This window comes from Lagopus leucura, unplaced genomic scaffold, assembly GCF_019238085.1.
Source record: "Lagopus leucura isolate 7727_CA_CO unplaced genomic scaffold, USGS_WTPT01 Super-Scaffold_1, whole genome shotgun sequence".
Lineage (NCBI taxonomy): Eukaryota > Metazoa > Chordata > Aves > Galliformes > Phasianidae > Lagopus > Lagopus leucura.
Window position 1 is genome coordinate 10,268,112 of NW_024962250.1, and position 22,747 is coordinate 10,290,858.

General features: G+C 42.6%; 1 protein-coding gene across 7 annotated transcripts in view; it reads right to left on the reverse strand.

Moving 5' to 3' along the window:
- Positions 1–6,227: 6,227 nt before the first annotated feature.
- The window catches only part of PCNX1 (pecanex 1), an 86,255-nt gene continuing 69,735 nt past the window's right edge, over positions 6,228–22,747 (reverse strand). For all 7 annotated transcript variants that reach the window (XM_042873520.1, XM_042873508.1, XM_042873498.1 and 4 more), the window contains 8 exons: positions 21,434–21,534; positions 20,429–20,579; positions 19,548–19,778; positions 18,904–19,178; positions 17,048–17,301; positions 15,509–15,945; positions 14,016–14,156; positions 6,228–11,056 (listed from right to left, as the gene is read on the reverse strand). In XM_042873520.1, coding sequence (XP_042729454.1) covers positions 10,916–11,056; positions 14,016–14,156; positions 15,509–15,945; positions 17,048–17,301; positions 18,904–19,178; positions 19,548–19,778; positions 20,429–20,579; positions 21,434–21,534 — 1,731 coding nt within the window. In that variant the 3' untranslated portion in view covers positions 6,228–10,915. The remainder of the gene's footprint in view (positions 11,057–14,015; positions 14,157–15,508; positions 15,946–17,047; positions 17,302–18,903; positions 19,179–19,547; positions 19,779–20,428; positions 20,580–21,433; positions 21,535–22,747) is intronic.

Below are 22,747 nucleotides of genomic sequence, written 5' to 3' on the forward strand. Positions count from 1 at the left end.
TCACCCAAATGTGCGCCCCACAGGAGCATCTGGGGACCCTCTCACATTGACAAGGACCCTCGTTACAGAGATCTATGCTACATCAGAGTGGCACCTTTCACTGGCAATAGGCCGGAGCCACTTCTGGGATACAATGGGGAAACAAACCTTCCAGTCATCTCCTCGCCTAATTGCTCTCTATTGCCTTAAGTACAAAGGCTAACAGTTAAAATGGACTTTGGGGTGTTGCCTACAGAGATCTGTAATGGTTTCCTGCTTTTTCTTTCTACTTGCAATCTATTTTGAGTGTTCTACCTTTCCTGGGCTGCCCATGAGGAGCTGTGTTGTGCACTTTCATCAGCTGATTCTGGGAAACGTCAGTTATGCCGTTCTCCTCTTAGCAGTGCATTTCTTGAAGGATTTAAAAATAGCACAGTATGAAACATTTCCATCTTCTCTCTTCTAGAGGAGAGCTGAGGGGGAGTTAACTCTTTTCTGCTCTGCCAGAGTACAAAGCCTCACGGTGCTCAAGTGCTGCTGGGCTGAGCAAGCTGCAGGTGCCTGCAGAGGCAACGCCAGCAGGGTGCCCGCAGCAACCTCACCATTTCCTCCAGGGCCACCTTCAACCTGTCTGAAGACACCTGTGAAGGGCAATCCCTGGCAGCCAACTACAGTGCCATGGAGGTGCCTGGAGCTGCCTGCTCTGATAAACCTGCACCCACCTGATAAACTCGTACCACGTCCACTAGAGACAGTCACAGAGCAGGAGAAGAAAACTTTTTGTTACCCAAGCGGCCGATGCATGCCTTCACCACAGAGCTTCTCCTGTCCTTCTGCACCTGCCGTGCAGTTTTCCTCTGGTTTGCGTGGCCCCTTGGGGAGCGCTACTGTGCTAACCACAGGGCTGTGAAACACTGCTCCAACCACAAAGCGTAGCTTCTCCTTTCAGATGACAACTCACTTTTCCCTGTGCCTAAGGAAAGCCCAGAAGCACTACAACAATGACTGGCTGCATTCTGCTCACATAAATACAGCTATGGTGCTGCTGTGGCTCCTCAGGTCCACTCCCCACTGGCTGCACAGCAGCACCCCAGCTCAGTCCCTATGCATTGGGCAAGACAAGCAGACAGAAGCACCCCCACTCCAATCCTTAGAGAGGTATCACAAACCCAGCAAGGCTGCACTCTGCCCCTATGCTTGTGCGCTGTCTCATCTTGTTTTCTTTCTTTTCTCTCTAGAAGTATTGCTTGTGGGGGATAACCCTCACTTTCCCTGCCTGACCATCACTGCTTTAAAGCCCTGATTAAGTCCCGACAGTTATTAATCATGGAAGATCTGTGGTTTTTCAGTTGACTCAGAACACTGGCGCTAGAGCTGAGGTTACAACAACTCTGGCAAACCCACTCGATAGTGGTGTCTATTTACGCAGCGGTGATGTCATATCAACCCATCTGGAGCATGCTGGTGGAGATGTGAGTTTGTTAGAAGTCTGGGCATCAGAGCCACAGGTAGGCTTCTCTGCTAGGCAGCCGGTCAGGCAGCAAAGCAGAAGGGCAGCTCTCACCTCCTCTCCCACATCTAGCCTCGAAGCTGGCATCTGCAAGGGCCTGATGCCTGTGGAGAATCCCTCTTGTGTGGGCAGGAGCCCTACACACCTGCAGCCACTGGCATGGCTTCAGCCTCAGCCCATGCAAAGACAGGTCCTGAGAGCTGCATTCAGTTTCACTTGGAAATAATGCTGGCAAAGTTCTGGTTTTCCACTTGCCTTTCTCCTATCAGAACCAAATAAAAGCCCTCCTGGCATGAGGAGAAACAGCAGAACACTTTGCAAGAAAACGTTCTCTAGTGAGGAAAATACCAAGTCACTAATATATCCCAGAAGCAATTTATTCTCTGTGAATTTTCAAACAACACGAAGGAAGGATTCCAAAGTTTCTTGGCAGGCAACATTGCAGCAGTACCCCGCATGGAATTTCCTGCAAGCCTGCTTGCTGCTTAGGAAGGCATAGCTTTGCCCTCCATCCCTCCATGGCTGAACCATAAGAGATCAGCAGGGAGCGCTGGGCTCTGCACACCCCAGGCAGACACTGGCATCATGGTGGTCACCTCCATGACTCCCTTCAGCTCTACACCTGTGGGGAAACCTCACTGCTAACAGCTGAGAGCCTGTCATCCACAGCACTGCCCCAGGGCTGTAAAGTGCATTTCACCAAAGGGAAAACAAAAATAATGCTACATCTGCAGTATGAATTTCCTGTGATTTCTATTTCCTGGGCAATTTTGACAAGTGCCTTTTCACATAAGCACTGGAACAAAACCAAGAGCGAAGGCTGCGTACAAACAGCGACTCCCAAGCTCTAAGCATCCCTTAGCAGTCAGACGCAGCTCACTGTTCACCCAGTACAGGCAGAACGTCCCAGGGCAGCAGAGTAGCTCTTTCCCCTTGTGTATGCTCACAGGAATAGTTAGCAATGGGTGTAGATGGAGAGGGGGACCCTGATGTCTCTCGCTATGATCTACAGGTTGCTGTGGTTGCAACCCATTCAGCCAGTTTCTTCCCTCTATCCACTGGGGAGGTGGCAGTGCACACTGGTCCCGAAGGGCAGAGCGCTGGCAGCACCAAGCCACGTGCTCACCACCTCTTGCCATTACAAGTGCACCACATGCCATCCCAGAACAAAGGCTGTGGTTCCCAGGAAGAGAGAGGAGCACAGCACCCTGCTGCCCACCTGAGCACTGAGTGCCCGGCGCTCACACACGTGCATCGCCACAAAGGGACTGGGGGCTGTGGGGGCTGCTCCTGAAGGTGGGAGCTAAGCCAGACCCCACGCACCTCCTATCAGCCGTTCTCTGCACCAGGGCAGAGGTGATGCAATCAATACGGCCTTCATTTTTCATCAGGAATGGGCTGATCAGCATAACCAAACCCGACTACAAGACCTGGTCATCTCAATTAGCCCACCATTCTGCTGCAAAACAAAAAGGCTTGTGACTACAATTCAGAAAATGTAGCCTAGCAGAGAATTTCTCCAGAAAGCATCTATTTATATAATCGCTGCAGCGCTCAGATACCATGGAAATAAGTAAAGAATAATATCTTGGGGGAGTCTGTGGCACTGCAGATTTAAGCAGCCGTTGCTATTGCTGCTAAAACTGAGCACCCACTGGTGCTCCTGCCCCCGGGGCTGCCCACAATCTGCCATGCTTCAGCATCACGCTGCATTTTGCACAGATTTCACCAGAATGCTTCCAGCCCCATTTCCCTTCTCTGGGCTCATAGGCGCCCACTGCTCCCTGCCCCGTGCTTGAGGGACTACAGCCAGATCACAGCAATCCCTCACTGGGCTCTCATACAGGGATGTTGCTGGAAGGGCAATGCCCACACAAACCTGTGCTCTCTACCTGCTATTTGCCACCAGCTATCCCTTGTTATTCCCTGCTGGAATCTGAAAGCCCTGGTTCCAGAAGGGGTCAGCATGCATCCAGCCCCCTGGTCATTCATTCATTGCAAAGTGATGACCCGGAAGACCAAAGAGGATTTAAATGCTATGAAGGATTTCTAGCAAGGATCCAATTAGCAGAACAGACCAGGCTGGAATTAGCATTCAAGGATAAAGGCAGAAAAGGAAAACATGGAGCATCAGGAAGAGATATGTGAAATTATCTCTCCAGAGCAAAGTGGCAGAAGCTCCACTTCTCAGTCTATTTAAAATTAAGCTGGGCACAGAGAAATGAACACAGAAGCTCTACTTAAGCAGGAAAAGGGCTTGGGTTACTTTCATCTTCAGTCCTTGCAGCTGGCTCTAAGCAGGAAGTGCCAAGTGCTTGCCTGTAAGTAGGTAACAGATCTGCCAGTCCTACTGCTGCCTCTGGCAATTCCAAGATATTTTTCCATACAGACCTTAGGAAGAGCACGAAGAACCACCAGAGTGAAGGCTGTACCTCAACTGTATGCTCAGTGAGGAGCCAGTCATAAACACACACATCTGTGTATGCTTCTGGGAAAAGTCACAACAGGAAAAAAAAAAAAAAGTAGGACAAAGCAGAAACACTCACTGACTTCAACATGACCAAGGAAAGACAACTGCTGAGCCTTGGGGCAGGCTCTATACCATACCTCACTGCTGTCCTGAGGAACCACAAGCCAAGGGCTGTTGCTGTTGCTCTTTGCTGGGCTTTCAGGGCTGAAAGAGGAGAAACACGTTTGTCACATTTATTGGTGTTCTTCTGACTTCTCATTAATCTCATTACTTCTCCCAGCAAAGCTCCTGCTTCCTTAAGCAGCTGCCTGCACCTCATTAAGGAGTAAGCTGTTCATCTCGAGTCACATGTGCCAGCCTTTCTTTCCTTCTCTCAGGAAAGGTGATTTTAAACTAGAGCACCTGCCACATGAGGCTGGAAAGGAATTCAGCCCAGTTGCTATCTATCTTTGTGGCCCTTTGAGTTTCACCTTTACATTCAGACTCTCCTGTGATAACCAGAGGCTTCCCGCAGGCCCAGAAAGGCTTTGGTGGCTCTGCTCACTGTACAGGCCATGCTAGCAGTGCGTAGGCTCCATCCACACCAAGCATCCTGTGTCCCCCAGGGACAGGGACCTCTCCACAATGGGCACAGAGCCTCGGGAGCAGGAGGAGCCAGCAGATTGCTCTGTGTCACCACTCTCCTTCCTGCCTGGAGGGAAACAGCCAAGGCCCCGAGTGAGAACATGGGCACCAACAACCAGACATTGTATATGAGAACTGAGTGAAGCACAGTTCGTTTTGTGGCTGCATGTTTGCTACAGTCGTGGGGCATAATCACTGCAACTGAAACAGAATCTCAGCCCCTCTGGATCTTTATAAATTTCTCATGAAAGTATTTTCCAGAGACATTTCTCACTGGGCCATCGAGGTGGGAGTGGGATACAGCACTGAGATGTAGCATATAGAGAAGGACAAAGGATTGGGATGTAGGACATGGAGATGGGGGATTGGGCACAGGATGAGACATGGGGATGGGGACGTGGAATAAGGCTATAGGACATGGAGCTTAGCTATGGGACACCCATGCGGGGGGCTGAGAGCCACGCAGGGCAGGCAGCCTGGCTTTATTTATCTGCTTACATAAATCCATGCATTTTGGCTCCTGTTGGGAAGAAACCTCGGCGTGGGAGCCGGTGCAGTGTGCTGGGCTGTGAGAGGCAGCCCTGCCATCCCTCCTGCTGCCCTCTGGCAGAGCTGCACTGAGGGCAGCGAGGAGCAGCTCAAGCAGGCTGCCCTTGAGCTGCAGAACGGCAGCGGCCAGGCCCAGCAGAGCTCTGAGGGATGTCAGCTGCGCAACCCTTCACTCCATCCCCGGTGGTAGTAAAAGCACCGCGCCCAGTGAAACAGGGGAAGGCGAGGTCCGAGCTCAGAGCACAGCCCGGCTTGCAGCGGGCAGGTAAGATACAGCGGGATATCGGGACTTCGTTCTTAGTTTCCAGGACGGGCGCACCCGAGGAACCATTCGCTGCTGCCCGAACACGGACGCGGCGTTTCCCCATTGCGTTTATCCCCACGTGTCCCTCCCCAGCCCACGGGATCGCCTCCCGTCACGGAGCCGCTCCCCCTCCGGAGGAGGCCCCGGCACTTTGCACACGTGGCGGGGCACGGAGCGCTGCTACGGTCCCGGCGGTGGCGGGCGAAGAGCACCCGTGCGCGGTGACGTGAAGACCGAAGCGGCACCGCTGAACAAAGGCTGCAGTCACCGAGCGGCCCCGCGGAACGGCTCAGCGAACGGGACGGCGGCGCGGCCCGAGGCAGCGCCCGCACGGTCCCGGCGCGACGAGGCCGCCCCCTGGCGGCAGCTGTGCCGCACGGCGCTCCGCCCGCCGGTGGAGGACGTGGGGAAGCGCGCGCTGAAGAACACCGGGCTTAAAGAGGTTCCGGGGAAGCACTAGAAAAGCGCCGAGCGTAGAGACGGGATAACAGCGTGGCAGGATACGAAAAAGAGAGAGAGACGGGAAAGCATAGGGAACGCAGAAGCCGTACCTAAAAAGTTTGTATCATCTTTGTTCAACGGCAGCGAGGGCGCAGGTGGCACTGTGCTCACGGGAAGGCATTAAGAACGGGAGCGGTGCCGCAGAAAAGGAATACCCGAAAACCATGCTCCTCTCAACGCCTACAGCGCCGGAAGAGCACGGGGGAAGAGACGCCCACAGCTCAGGGGCCGCCAGGGAACCTGCGAGTCACACCTGGGGAGAACGTAACAGTGCAATAAATGACAACACGTGAAAAAAGTTTTTTATTTCTCAGTGTTTCTCCACTGTCAATACTGTCCTTTTGCTGCACCAGGTTGCAAAAAAACTCTCTGCCTTTTCCATTTTCAACAGCTACAATATTTACAGGCCGTTTCCAGTAACACACGCAGACACATACACACTCACAGACACACAGGTACGTATATCCCTATGCCTGGCAAGGTAGCTGGTTGCTGGTAGAGGCAATATATATTGTCGTTGTCCATTACAAGCCCTCCTCCTCCCATTAGCCTCTTCTCTCTCTCCGTTCAGCAGCTCGAGGCCAAGCTTTTGCAGGGGTACTTCTTACATAAAGATTCCCAGCTACTCAATGCCAGCGTCCAGGGTCGTGGGCTGGGGTTCTCTATTCAAACTGTACACAGCAGAAGTCAAAAACTGCTCCTATTCAGGTGCTTGTGAACTGTGAGTGATGTACGTGCACTCCTGCACTCTTTTGGAGCAGCCATCTTAATCACCTTCTGGGAAATATGTATATCATGCTGGGGTGAACAAGCCACATGCTTCACTTTCCACCAAGGTGTTATGGACCCACATTTTTACTAAGGCACCAGTAATGGCCAGTTTAGTTTCTGAAAGCGTCCAGCCTCAGTAAATGTACTGCTTTAGGTTATCAAAGACAAAGCCAGACAACAAAAGAATAGATGCCTATATAATAGGTATAAAATTCCTTAATAAAAATAAGTGCATAAAACCTGTGGTGGTATAACCCCAAATCCAATATAGGTAGAATAATATCTGAATAATATTAACTGTAAGAAATGCAATCTATCCTGCTCCATTTTGTGAATGGAGAGTCCTGTAACTGAGAAAGATCGTCCAAGCAGTGTTCTTCTATCTACACTCCTAGGTTGCATGGTGCCATGTGTATCATCAGAGAAAAACTCTGAAGTTGGATCTGATTGTAGGATGTCCCCTTCTCCCCCTCACCCTGTGCTAAACACAAAGCTCCATGGCTGCTTGTCAGGCAGCCGAGGGCACAGAGCTGTGCTGTGAGTTTCCATCTCGCTGCTCACCAGTCACCTGGGCTGATCAGAAGAGCTGTTCTACTCCTGTCAGGGTTATGAGGGTGATGTAAGGAAGGGGAGGCGGGGGAAATGAACTACATTGCAGGTGGGAAAACAGGTCAACACTCAGGAACACATCTGGAACCAACCTGAAACAAAAAACAAATCTTGGCCCTTGTTCTCCTGCCAACTCTGAAACAATTTCAGAAATGCTGTATCACAAGAGAGAGCCCCTGAGAATTCATCACAATTATTGTACAGAGTAAGTGGCACATCACTGGTGTCACATACCCTTTTTTGTTTCTAATTCAGACCATTTTCAAGACTTCACAGGCTGGAAAAATGCATAAAGACTTAAAATTAAACATCAGCCTGTTTACTGATGGACACAATTCAATCGGGGGAGCTTTTAAGCACTTCTCAGACATCAAATATTTGTCATGGGAAGCAGTAAATATGTATGTATTTATGTATGTATACATAGATATCACCTTCAAAGAAAAGAGAGAAACAAAAAATAACTTTTGGATAAATGCACATCTAAAAACAGGAATCTTAACTGGAATTTTCTTACGGCAACAGAACATCACACAGTGAAAAGTGGCCAGAGTTCACGCACTCATCTATGGGTTCTCATGAAAGCTTTGAAGAAACAATGCTGTTCTATGCTGAACTCAATCTAGACTGACAGGACTACCTGGAAAGTCATCGTCCTTTCTACATCTGTAACAAGGGAAAAATACTACGTCAAGATGGAAATGACAGAGAACAGAACAAGAACAAAAAGTTTCCATCCCGTGGACAGATCTGTCATGCGGGCAGTTAGAACAAATGCTTTGTCACACTCACAGTGGAGCCAAGATGCAGTCATGTGTCAATCTTCAGCGGTTGGAATGCAGGAAAACTGAGGGAAAAGATACTAGTTTTCCAAAGCCTTATGGAAGAGTAAAAATCACAAGAAGTGACTTTTGTTGAGCAGACCTCAACCATGTGGGAGCGCTCTGTCAATGATTGCACAGCAGGCATTCGCTGAGTATCTCTGCAAGAAGCTATCAGCCTGCAATCCAGCCACATTAAGATCCATCTCCTGCAGGCAAGACACTGAAAGTCTTAAGATTAAAAAAATAAAATAAAATAAAATAGAAAGATCCATCAACTCTCTTTATCCCTTAGGAAAAAGCCTTTCTTTCTCCCCCATCTGCTATTTGCTAGTTTAATTCCAGTAACATATTCACTAGAATTTTTATGTTAACAAGTCATTAATTCCTTTCACATTTATCAGCATCAGTGGACGCTGCTGTTACCTTGCATTGAAGACAATGGTATAGATTGTGCAGAGTCAAGGTTAGCTTCCTGAAAGTTGCCTCAATTAATTTAACAGAAAAACACCATAACAAAAAAAAAAACCCACCTGGGTGTATTTTTCTTTTCAGTCATTTGTTTACCTTAAGGCTCTAGTACAGGGAAAAAAAACCACCAAACAACTTTCTAGAACAAAGATCCAATTCCTTCCTAAAGAATCTCGATGAAGCAATATTCCTAGTCATACAGGAAACCCTGCAATCCACCTACGGGGAAAGACAGAATAAAACCCTAACCAAAACATCTTCCATCTAAAATATACAAATTTTCTTCATTCCTGACAGCAAAATTACCAGACTACTGACCAAGGTTCATGTGCTGTACTACACCTCCTGAGACACAGCAGATGAATTTAACTATACTACAGCGTGCACATACGATGAGCTACGTGGAACAGCAAGACTGTGTCAACGGTGGCAGATCCAGAACTGTGCATTTCTACCAGCATCAACTGCACGTGCATACAGCCACTAGCAATATGCATCTGCAGAATGCACAGCACTCGGAGCACAATTTGCATAGTGTATGATGTAAGCAAGGCCCCAGTGCAATTCACTGGGGAGTTTTAACAATTGTCTAGCTACCAGGCACACGAATTGCCCTTTTGTAGCTAGCAAGCATACAGCGACTTGAGTCAGAACACCAAGAATTTTTAAGTAGACATTTCTTGCTTTTTTGTTTTTTCCTCCCTCATCCCATAACTTCACTCTTACACTAGGTACATAACGCACAGGGTTTCTCTGAGAAATAACTGCAACCACCTCTGTGGTACATCGGAAGCCTCTTCTGATTACATTGTCTAAAAAGAAGCAGAGGTGACTGGGAAGAAGATGGCTGCTCCCAAAAGCTAGGACTGTGTGCAGATACTGCACAGAATCCTACATAATTACAGAAACAGGAAACAATTGCAACAGGTACATTTTTTTTTCTTATGGATTAAGAGGAGTCATAGGAACCGCAAGTCAAAACCAAACCAGTTTCCCTCTCACACTCCCACGGTAGTTCTGAGTTACTTGTTTCCCTGAATACACACATTTAAAAAAATACAATAAAACCTAGGATATGTAACACATGAATAATTCAACTTCACAGTTATAAATACTCAAATTACACTTACATAGAATGTATAATCACAGAAAATAAAATTCAAGTCATAGAAAAGAATGAAGACTGAAGGGAAAGAAAAGGCAAGGTGGCAGAAGAAGTGATACAAGTTTAGGGCTGTGCCTTCTATAAAAGCCTTTTAAAAGTGTTGGTTTTTTTTTTTTTTAATTTATTTTTTATTTTATTTTTTTAATTGGATAGAGTTAAAAAAAAACCCCTTCAAGTATCTCCCCTACAGAACTCAACTGTCTGCCAGAGAAGAGCCAATGAAACAACATAGTCAGTTCTGGGCATAAAGAAGCAAGGTAGCTTAAGCTAGCTAAGGGAGGACAGATGAAAGATAGTGTACTCGGGTCCACTTTTAAAGCTGGATGTGTTGTATGGATTTGAGGTACCACTGCCACAATAGATTCTGATGTAGTACAGGGATACTCAGGTACATGTCTAGGTATTTCTTATTTTACCATTTATTGTGAAGAGGATGCAGCAAATGCACTTGTACGAAATACAGAACATAGAACCAAACCCATGGCACAGCCCTTACCATCAACAAGTATATGGAGAGGGAGGGGATTAATCCCAAAGGCAATTTAAATAATGGTATTTTATATACTTATATTTATATATATAAATAAATGTTCTCAGCAATCTCAGGGTTGTTTTTAGTGCATTGCTGTAAAAAATTAGTGCAGTTCTCATTAATGTTTTAGCTCATAAGGAATAAGAATCTATACATCTGTTCAGTCTCTTCTTGCCACTCCTGAAACCTTCACACTGTGTTTCACCAAACTGAATGTTTGTAGTCAATGTCTTTAAAATAAGGTGGATGAATTCCACACACTCGGTGACAAGACATGGCAATTTTTGGCAAAAACAATTAGAAAAATATGAGGTGCTCTGATCTTAGAACTGAAACGTTTGTTGATTTAAAGCATTACACAATGCATAAACAAAATTTATAAACAAAAAGATATGTCTCAACAAATCTATCCTTCATGCAAATGTTTCTTCAGCAGCTAACAACTTAAAAATTTCTTACATTTGTTTATTTGGGGAAAAGGACTTAGACAAATCTGTGTTTCAAGTCCTCTCCTACAACTGGACCAAAGTTTTACATCCTGGAGCTGCTGCTTCTGGACCCTTCTCTTTCCTGAATCGTTGGAGAAGGGGAAGTTTAAGTCTCAGAGATTTACACTTCAGCCCCAAGTTCAAGGACTCCAGTTTCAACAACAGCAACGTATTTATCTTCAATTTGAACCAGCAGGATGGTCTTATCTATGTGGGACCGACTACTTGGATCTCTGCTGCAAGGCACCCAGCGGTGAATCACCTGGAAAAAAATAAAATAAAATAAAATAAAATAAATCAAGAAAACATGAGCTTCATAGGAACAGCTGTCATTTCAAAGTTGTAGCTGATAATTCAGGACCCTTGCAAGGCAAAGGGAGTAATAACACAAGGGCTACACTGACTTAGCTGCTCATTTTTCAGTGTTCACATGCCTTCTGATTAGCTATTTGTCTCAGTCTTGCTGAGATCTGCAGCTTACCAGAGGGCACTCAGCACTGGATTTGGATTTTAACACAACTCGAGCCAAATCAGAGCTGAATAGACCATGCAAAGTAAATAACAATTGGAAAAAATTGTACACAGATTAAGAACATTCTGAAATCATAATTTTGAAGCCGCAATACTTCTAAAGTATCCCAGCATTTTGCAGCACACAACAGCACAGAATGAAGTTTATCGGGAGTTAGGCATAAAACCTGTAAAACTATCTTAGAGATGATATAAAATAAGTTAAATTTTTTTACAAAGAGAAATGCTGTTGTACTGAGCAAGAGTAGGAATATAGCACCCTTAGATGCAAAGCATTTCCCAGTCAAGTCCAAACACTACAACCTTGCTGTCCAACATGAAACCAGTGTCTTTGATGTAGTAAAAGGCGGCCTATTACTCCAAAGGCCTGAATATCAATTTTTTGGTTGTTTTGTGCATGTCAGTGTTGGGGAAAAACAAAAAAAAAAAAAACAAAAGCTCTCTAGCACATACAAACATAATTCAGAATACACCTTAACCTTAAACTCCTGGAAAAAAAGAAGGAGCTCCAATCTGAAGATGGCTAAATTTCATTTCCTTGAAGAATCCCGACAATGTTTTTGTGTAGATATACTAGCACAGCTTAGCAAAATAAAAAGCAAAGTTTGGAAAAGTGCTTTTTCAACATAACTGAGAAATTTTTACTAACTGAGAATTGACAGTACTCACAAACTAGATGCTTCTCCTTTACAATCACCCTTAGATGAGTGTTAACTAAGGGTCTTAGAGCTGTGAGGATCAACACAACCTACCCTACTCCTCACAACACATTTAGATACTTCTACAGTTCAAGAAACCAGACACTGAATACCTATTTTTATTACGACTCGAAGCCTGTCATAATTAAATTCCTGAATCCTATATCCCTATGCAAAACAAAAAACAAAACAAAAGAAAAAAACAACCCATAACAACAAAAACACGAGGGACAATGTGGCTGTTGCTTCTTATCCATTTTCTCTTTGTTCTTGTCTTAAACCAGTCTGTCCTGCTTCCTCTTTTGCTTTCTTTTGCTTTTGACTACTGCTTCTTTTCCCTTTTTATGCAGTAGTGAAGTCTATATGCCTCTCAGAATGTGGCCATAATTGTTACCAGAATATGTATTTTTCTGATGCTGAATTTCATACAGGGATGCTGATAGAACAATGGCAGGTAGAGTGCTTGATGAGCAGCAGCCTAACAGGTAGGAATCAGTTCTGTGTGTTTGGAGAAGGTGCAGGATTAAAAAGGGAAGACTGTCCTAAGAAGTAATGGATTTACTGATGATGTATGCTTATAACAAGTGGCAGAAACTATGTCATTCAAGTTAAATCCATTCCTCACAATCAGACATAAGAAGAAAGGGAGAAAGCACCAGATCATCCAAGGTTAAAAAATGTTCTTCTAAAACCCTGCCAGTATACTGCACCAATAATAGACAAGGAACATTCACTGACTCTCAATCTTTGTTAACAGCCACTGTACATCAGCATGGTGCAGCTTGCAAGACAAACTGCAGAACCACAGAAGTAAAAAACTGTCCAGTATTGAACAAAAGGACTCAGACTCCAGAATACACTTCAGTTTGTCCTTTTAGGTTCATCATCTTTATGACATTATTTATCTGCAGTAGCTCATAAGGAAATCTCAAAAAGCATACAGTCTAATCCCAGCTAAATTATGAATATTTACAACAGCATTCTCCTACACATTACATACAAGTTAGTTCTACAAATTAGCCCTTAGGGTGGTCAACTGTGATAGTTATTTGTGGAAGGAACTTGTTTTCAGGGCCCTTCCTTCACATACACATAACAATATACTCCAAATCTACCTTAACGTAATGGTCCTGTACCCACAATTTGAATGACATCTCCAGCTGAAATAAGCAGACTATCAAAAGATGATTCTTATTAAGTGTCAGAACAGACACATTTAAAGTGAAAATACAGTGGCATCAGTAAACCAATGCAGGTACAAAGTCAGCAGCTCTTACCTTGTACTATTTACCACTGGAAGAATACTCACTGCATAATTTTTAGACGAGAAGATCTATAAACAGTATGCCTTGGGTAAAAAACTAGAAGAATCTACAATGGGAGATGTTTTCCAACTAATCAGTGAATTTTTATTTTCATATGCAGATATAACATCCCTAGGGAAAAGTGAGACTGAGTTTCAAGTCATATGCTTTTGCAAGTTTTAGTTGTAGCCTATTTCCTTCATAAAGGAAACATCAATTAAGTACTTATTACAAAACAAAAACACAAAGATAATTTGGCTCAATTTTCAGAGTAATTTAAAAGCCAAATACTCTTAACCATTCAATTAAAGACTGGTTTGCAAACTGACCTTCAGTATTTTCTAAGGGATTGACAGTTTAAGGAAAGGAAAACGAAGGCTGGATGAGTAAGCAGAATGCCTGAGGTAACAGTTCATGACAAGAGCTGAAAGAAGGCAAGGAAGGAGAAGTGGCTGACAACATTTGAATTGTCTTGTATCTTTTCAGTACAGTAGCAGAAATATACTTCTGCTCCAAATTAGGATTCTAGAACTGCTCTTCCAGCAACACTGACTTAGAAGACAGCTGCTGATCCGACTTACTAGTAGCATGTCATTAGCCTCGACACCCAGACAGGCTGCCTCGTCAAGACACTTTTTTTCTTTTAAATTAATTAGCTTGTCAACTTCTAAACAAAAAAAAAACTTACATGGCCTTCCATGCCTTCCTGAGGACTCCAGTCTTTCCAGCTGTTTCTTCCAGCTTTTAGCCGTATCACCTCATCTGGCCACTGCAGCTCTTTCCTTTTTGACACGTTGATCCCTTCCAGTACTTGACTGGGATCCATTAACTATAAGTAGGAATTGAGTTTTGACTGTTAGTTCAGCCAAAATTTAAAAAGACAGGGAATTAATTGTAGCCTTTTGCATACTTCCACAGTACTGACTTGACCACACAGAAATCGATATCTGATTTCAATGCTGCAAGCCCAAGCTCCAAAAATACTTGAGCAGCAGAAATGATGGAAATTGGGCTGTAGTTTCAGACACAGCTGACAATCTACTGGTTCATTGCTGCCTGCCTCCCTTCCCCAGCACTTCATTCAGTTGCACTGGTCCACAGAAGAGTCCGAGCCAGCTCAAAGTACAAAATAGCAGCACATGGTCCAGTAGCAGGGAAGAGTTGAGTGACAACAGACTTTTAGGACTGGCTCATCACTTCTAGAGAATTAAACCTTAAGAAACATGGGCTTAGAGAATTCACTAGTGGCTGAAAAGCTATCTTCCTACTAGCATGGTTTGTTGAGACTCCTGAAAACTTCTTCCAACTTAAGGACAGAGAGAACTGCATAACATCCAGTATCCCATGGCATACAGCAACCTCGTCTGTGCCTTCCTCACAAAAAGGAAGGAAAGTTTCATAGAAGTGCCCTTGTCTGTAAACAAAAGCTACTAAGCAGAAACCTGCAAAATTAGTTAACTTTGTCTACGTTAACTAACTTAGTTAACTATTACTAAAGATGCAACTTATTCTTAAAAGGAGGTGATGTCAGCAGTGAAGCCAAGTTTGTTACGATCTGACCTATTAAATACTTTTTGGTCTTTCCCAGTAAAATACTGCCAAGAACATGTATGTGCAGCTACTAAAAGCTACAAGAGCAAGAATATTTCTGGATTTTTCACAGAACTCCCAAGGTGCCAATAATTAACTTAATCAACGGAATACTGTTTGCTATTCAGTAAGCCACCCTTACAGCAATAACCAAAGAACACATACACATATAAAATGAAAGCAACAGAACTTTTAACATCTATTTTAGAGGACAATCTACTTGGTAGAAAAGAACACCAGTTGCTTTCAGTCCTGCAGGTGAAGCTCTTTAGCTTTATGCATCGTCATGAATAAAACCAGACTAAGCATGGAGAAAAACTGAGTTCAGCTGACATTCTCAAGCCTGTACTACAGAAAAATAAAGGAAGTAATATAAACAGAGATGTCTAAACATGCAGCAAGAGTGCTTGTCCAGAAAAGCATTTCCTCATATTAGTCCTCCACTTGTAACTGCACAACTATTGTATACAGAGGCATATCAAGTGCTGTGTGTATACTTAAAAGTCATGATTTCAGCAACACACAAGATAACACTAACAAAAGCACACGACTAAGGAAGTTTAAGTTAACTTTTTCTTCTGGACTATTCACCTGAATTCTGTAAATAACGTCATCCTTTTTGGCTTGCATTTGATTTGCAGGGCTTGCATTACCAGCTGACTGAGTTTCAGCTGCATTACTCCCTCCTTCTGTCCCTAGAAAGCCCACAAGGGCATGCTGTTTGCAGGCTGGGATGCTTTGGCTGGAGCTGCTGGAAGAGGGCAGACCATGCTGCATGCTGACTCCAGACTGGCCAGTAGGTTCCATTTGGTTCACCATCGACAGGCGGGACTGGATGGATGATGGGAGGTTACGAAGGGATATCTGACTGGTGGAAGAGCGCCGACAGGGCACAAAGCCTGTTGTGGATGTGCGAAGAGATGAATGACGACTGCCGTAGCAATAGGATGAATGGCTAGCTACTGAGGCACGGGCAGGGGAATGTCTGACAAGGCTCGACTGCACAGAGTGAGAGCTGTGACTGGTGCCTACAAATAAAAGATACAGAATCAGGAGTTTGATAAAACCTCCCGCACACGTTAGGTTTATGATATACAGTCGTTTTAGCAATTAAATACAAAATTAATGGGTCTGATCAACAGCATCTAAAACAATGGAATTGTAGGATTAGGTATCTTGCACTTAATGTAGCAGAGCATTTGAGTGTGTTTCACTCATTTTATCATGGAATCTCATTTTCTGTTCTATTCCCAATCCCTGTGAGATAAATCACTTGAAAAATGCTTCAGCCTTGCTCTCACCACGTTAGCAGTTTGTTTCTTAATATTAACGCTTAAGTTCCCAATACTGAAGACAGTACAGGAGATAGAGATGTCAGTGTTTCAAAAACGCAAATATTCTTTCTTAATATGCTTCAATGGATGTTCAAAGACTCAGACTGGATCAGAAAACAGAGCATATTTTTTAAGCATTAAGAAAATTTTAATGTAAAAAAATAGCAGTTTATGAATATTTAAAGTGTCATTCCTAAATGAAGAACTTGTATAAACCTCTTCAGAGCTGCAGAGGTACTCATGCTACCTTTAAGTTTTCTTTAAAAAAAACCCAGCGTGAACAGCTACTTGCACATTTATATTCTTTGATCAAAGGAAGTATTTATAAAGCTTTTTTTTTTTGTTGTTATTTTACTGCTTATTGCCTCACTAGATTCAGATCAGCATTCTGTTGGGATTTAGCTAAAATACAATTGAGATAGATGATCCACTCCCATGTACACATAAGAAAAATACAAATACATTAAAAACCAGCAAGCTTAACGTTAACAATCAACAAGGCAGAAGACATAAGATGAATCAATCTGTAGAGATTTGCTGCAAAGTCATGTAGCCTGTTTTGCAAAAATAACTAAACTTTAACAGGATAAGTCTCTGTTTGGAAACTTTCCATGGGACAGAACAGCACTGCTGTGTGAGAGGAACACAAGCAGGTGTTAATAAAATAATCAAGGTTTGTACATCTATCTGTTCTGTCCTTCCTATTAGCCTAGGCCAGATCCAAAGAGCGGAGAGACCGGTTCTGGCTACAGGATTGTACTTGCGAAAAATTGTTATAGCTGTATTTTAACATTACCCAGAGTGGATGGATGAGTTGGTGGATGAGCTGCAGGAAGAGCAGTGGGATGAGCCCCGGGATGAGGTGCCACAGGAGGGTGCTGTACTGCTCCAGGTCCCTGCCCTGTAGGTGCATTCACTCCTCCTTGCGACACGCTGCTCTGCGACTCATTGATAGTGGCATTGTTACTTGTGCAAGAAGCCCCACCTCCAGCATCAGAATCTTCAATATTTCCACCACTGTTACAGCCAGCTCCACAACCTTTCCTTAGTCTGAAAACACAACGCAATTAACATTACGTCACATCATCTGAGCATAAGGAATCTAAGAAACACCACACTCAGCACAGTCTGTAAAGTCAGTTTTGTGGATTTTTTAAATTAGATTTTTTAGACAATGCTATTTTCTCAGAACAGGCTTTGTAAGTATGAATGTCATTTTCTAGGAGATCGTAATTTTCTTCAGGAGAGCCATTCAAATAACAGCTGTGATAAACTAAGAGTTGAGATAAAACAGCCCTTGGAAGAGAGAAGGAAAAAAGTGACCTCTGAATCAATAGTTCTAAATACAAAATGCTAGAAGAATATCTTGTTATTTAGCGACAGTTTAGTTAATTCATGCTTCTTAACATACTAGTCATACACACTCTCATACAGCAAAAACTTATTTAGATGAGGAGTAATTTTTTTTTAATTTGGTTTCTTGTTACTTTCAGTGACATAATTTTCAAGTATGTGTTGCAATTATTTGAATCAAATACTTCTGCAAATTTTGAACATTCAGATGGCAACTGACATTTTCCAGCATATATAATCATGCAAGATTTTCACCATATTGTTTGCACTGGTAAACCTCAGACAGACACATAACACAGCATGTTCCTTCTTTCAATTCCTACTGTCCATTTTTTTTTCTTTTGGTCCCACTGAAAATACACCAATAAATCTTTTTTTTTTTTTTTCCTTTGCCCCTGGGATCCAGAACAGCTTGGATCCAAATACTGTCCTGTATTATATGTTCACCTGTTGCTCTACCCACATGTCAGACAAGCAGATGGTGACAGAAGACATATGCCACAGACTACAGTAAATGTAGCACATGCTCAATATGTTCTGTTTAGATGTGCTGTAGATGCCTATGTGTACACATGACCATAGAAAAGCAAGAGTATTATTCCAATATGGGACCAGCTCCTGAAACTGGTAAGAACATGTTTCTGAATGCCATGCAAATTGCCATGGTTGCTTTTACAGCCACAGTCATAAGGAGACAGAAGTAAAAGTTCTAATGGTCTACAAAACACAGCACAGCAATATTTTGTACCGGGTAACCTGAAGGTTATGTGCAGGGTGGATTACACTAACATCACTAGCTGCATATTCTAGCTCTGACATCCTTGATAAACATATATATATTATACATTAAAACTTTGAGCAATAACTAAAGTTTTGAGTTGCTGTGCACAGGCACACCAACATTACACCTGCACACTGCACTTTCATCCTAGTGAAGACAGCAAAAGTAATGAAAGTAATGATAACAAAAAAAGTAACGGAGTAGTTGGATTGTATTTTGTTATCAGACCAGAAATAAGAACTGTAATTGTAATTCTTGCACACAAACTTTATTCTCTAAATTTTTCTAAGCTGTCACTCAGTTTGTGCTTTAATGTTTACAAGCCTTCAAAGCTAACTCTGTGCCAGGGCACTTGCCATATTCTAAGATGCGCTTGAAATAAAAGTTTACTTATTTATTTGCATGTAACTGAATGCTAGAAAATTACACCCTGGTTAGCATGTATGTTAGCCTGAGACTAGTTAATGACATACAAGAGCACAAACATATACTTGTGAGAACTCATTTTCTCAGCTCACCTGTGCCACGTAGACACTATGAAGTTTCTGATATTTCCTAAGCTGATAGCTCCTCCAAGAATCTCCTTAAGCTGTTCATGACTATCAGAATAGGATGTAGTCAAAGGTGAGACATAGATTGGGTAACCAATTGGCTGGTCACAGGAGGAGTTGATCATGTTCCTCAGAGCTTGTTTTGCATTTTGGATACTTCCTCTTTCTGGATTGCGATTACGCAGGAAGACAAGCTCCTGTTGTTGTCCTGCCCACAGGCCACGCACACACTCCTTATTCACCTGCAAAAGATAAATGACAGAAGCCAAGTAAAAACGCTGTATCAGCAAGCAAAACATGACTAAACTGCTTTCCATATGTAGACTTTTACACACATATGTGTAATTGTGCTACAGAACCACAACCATTCATATTCATGACAGGGCTGACCTGATGGACACAGCCTGCAACAGTAAGAATAAAGAGAGCGTAAGAACTGAATGAGAAATAAAACATTTGAAGTCAGGAACTGATATCCTGATGAAACACTTCTACTACAGAAGAAGCTGCCCCAGCAGTGACAGGCCAGCGACACCAAAATAATTATCTGAGTTAAAAGTATGTAGTGGTATATCTTAATTATACCATTGTGGAATATACACAAAACTTACCTTAATGACCCTGAAACTGAGATAGCGCTTATTCAGCATAATAATTTTGTATTCGTTGGTACCATCATCCATCACATGACGCAGAGCAAGGAGGGAGGGAGAATTGGAAAGAACAGCACTCCGCCAGGCAGGGTCCCCTTCATGTGCTATAACTAGATTTTCCTCATGGGTTGTTATGGCTTCATAGAGAACAGAAGGATCATCGTATTCATCTGGAGAAGTGAAGTGATCCTGTTTCCAAGAACAATTGATAAATTATGACTGATACTTCAGGTGTAACTATGTATAAAAAGCAAGCAACTTGCACCTCAGGGAAAATTTGCTTCCTTTAACTGGAAAAGAAATCATTCAAAGGACGAGCCTATTATTTATTCAGTTGAATTTTACACTAGACTTGTAGAATCACAGAACAGTTTGGCTTAGAAGGGACCTTTAAGCCCACCTAGTTCCAATCCTCCTGTCATAGGCAAGGACACATTCCACTAGACCAAGTAGCTCAAAGTCCCATCTGGCTTGGCCATGAACATCTAAGGATGAAAGATGTGACAGGATATTCACTCATTTTCAGTTGTCTGCCTCTACCACACACCTCCTCCCCTTTATTTTCCTCCTCTCTTTCTGAAGCTATGTATTCTAATTTTGACCTCCCTAACTTTCCTGGAAACTTGAATCTCAGCAGTAAGGTTTGACAATGACACTGGCTACCCTTTACATACACTCATTATCTATCTGCACATCTTCTTTTAGACATCTCTTTAAGGGAAGAAAAATAATAGTCCTCCAAAGCAAACAATAAGAGCTGAGTGCCTCTCTCCCAGCACTTAACATTTAAAAGAAAGAACGTGCAGAAATAAAAGTCAGCTTTCCATCAAATTCCTCACCTGATGTAGTTTAAGTGACATTCGTATTCCAGGAACCACTACTTTCCTCAGCAATTCCATGTCAGCAAAGATCCATTCATCCCTAATTGAAGAGATACGGAAGTCGCCCTTAAAAAGGGCATGCAAGCCATACAAGAAGGATTCCAGATTACTGTTGAGGAAAAAAAAAAGTTTGTCCGTATAATTAATAAGGTAAGGAGATACTAAGCTGTACATGAAGGCATACCACTCTTCTCTATAAATAAGAGAGAAGACGGAAGGGAAAATACAAGTGAGCATTTGTGTAAGTAAAGTCTTGACACAAGGTGTCTACATGCACTAAAGTGAAGATGAATAAACTATATAGGCAAGTGACTATTTACATGGACTGGAGTAAACAGGAACTCTACGGAACACCTGATTTTATTCTGAAGATTATTAAAAGAAAAGGCTTTTTGGGGAGTACAACACCTCAGTGGACCAATCAAGAATAAGATGTAGCCTCAGTCGTGGATGTTTTAGCACGAAATCAAGTCTTGATAGATAACTCATACTTAGTGACATCATTTACTTTTACTAAGCTAATGGGAGTCTAGTGAAAAATCAAACGTTCTGATCACTCTTGTGACTGCATATCTCTAAGATCTTCTTGGGGAAGCTCACTGGTACTTAGAAGAACATTTCCATCAAACTGAAGTAAAACAGTTTCTTTACTTTCAGAACTCCATCAGCTTCGAGTTTTTTTTTCTATTGGTTATCGTTGGAGCTTAGCCACATCAGAAAGCTGACCTTCCAGTTGTTCTATAAAACAAAATGCTCAAATTCTAGTTCTACCTCATGTGCTGTTCTTTGGTTATGTTTCACTGGCTGTTAACATGAAGACAGGTCACACAGCCTATCCGCCCAGGTTAAGGAAGGATGAAATTAACTAACTCTCACCATTTTTCCTGAAGTACTCATCCAATACATAATTTAGAATCTCAGAGGGAATTTGAGAAAGCAGAGTTTACAACAAGATTTTATTACCTAGACATATGATGTGAAGCTGTTCCCAATGCTCTCCGCCCCAGAACACAAAGCCCGTAACACAGTGTAACCAGGGGTGAGTCTCTACTTGAATCCAGTGGCTTGCAGTAAGAAAAAAAAAAAAAAAAAGTTAAACATTTGACATTAAAAAACTGCTCTAAGGAATAAAACACCCAAATGCATACAAAGGTACACAGGCCTTGTACATGTACCTACCTCATCAGCTACTCTATTCAGACTTTCACTATGAATTAAAAAAAAAGCAAGTATTCTACATATTTGTAAAGATAGATATGTACACATTATATTTTAAATAAGATGAATTGTTATTTGAAGGGATACATGCACTTTCTTCATTGGTATGGTGCACCCTGTATGCAAACTGTTGTTTAGCAAGAGTATGACATTACAACAAAAGTATTCTTAGTGAAAAAGCTGGATTCTTGCTTAGTGGTTAGGAGTATACAATTCTGAGTCAATTGAAAACTTGCCCAGACTACAGCTTATTCAGGGGAATTCACCCTAAGCTCAAAGCCATTTGGAGCTGCATGATGATCCACATGATAGTAGCAGCATTTAAGGGATTTTAATACGTCCACAATACGTTTCACAAAACAGTCACTTGATAGGAAATGATTTTCTTTGGCTGCTGTTTGTCATCTGACTACAAAACCCTTTAAGTCTTAATTCCTTTTTGATGGGCTGCTACCTAATCTTTTAGCTCCAGAAGTAAAAAATTCTGAAGCTTCCAACAGTTCACGCAGAAAGTGAAATCAAATTATATTCCATCCTTCATTGTTAATCAATTCTTGCTCATTTCTAAACACTACCTGACTAGAGTACATACAACTTTTTGTGAACAGTGAAAGCACTCTCCTGCAAACACACTAGTGTTCCTATTTAAAAGGTGGCTTTGGAGGGGAAAAGAGTTAGAGATGGGATGATCGCTTTCACAAGCAAACAGTTCCAGTTGTCCAAAGCAAAGTTATAGTAATAATCACTAACAAGTTGGCAATCTTATAAAAACCTGTCACAAGATTATATTAGGGTTCATTTGTGGACAGTGACATCTAAATATGCAACATCATAGAATCATCTACATAGACAAATGGTGGACCAGATTTCAATTGATTCTTTTAAGCTGGTAACTGAAAAGGCAGTAGCAGACAGGTCACACTGTACACTTCCTTACTTACAGAATTAAATTCACGTATCTAGAGTAGAACATCAAAACAAAATAACATTTCCATTTTTTATTTTCTAAAAGATCAGTATTAAAACACTAATCAGAGGCAACAAGGAAGAAATGAGACA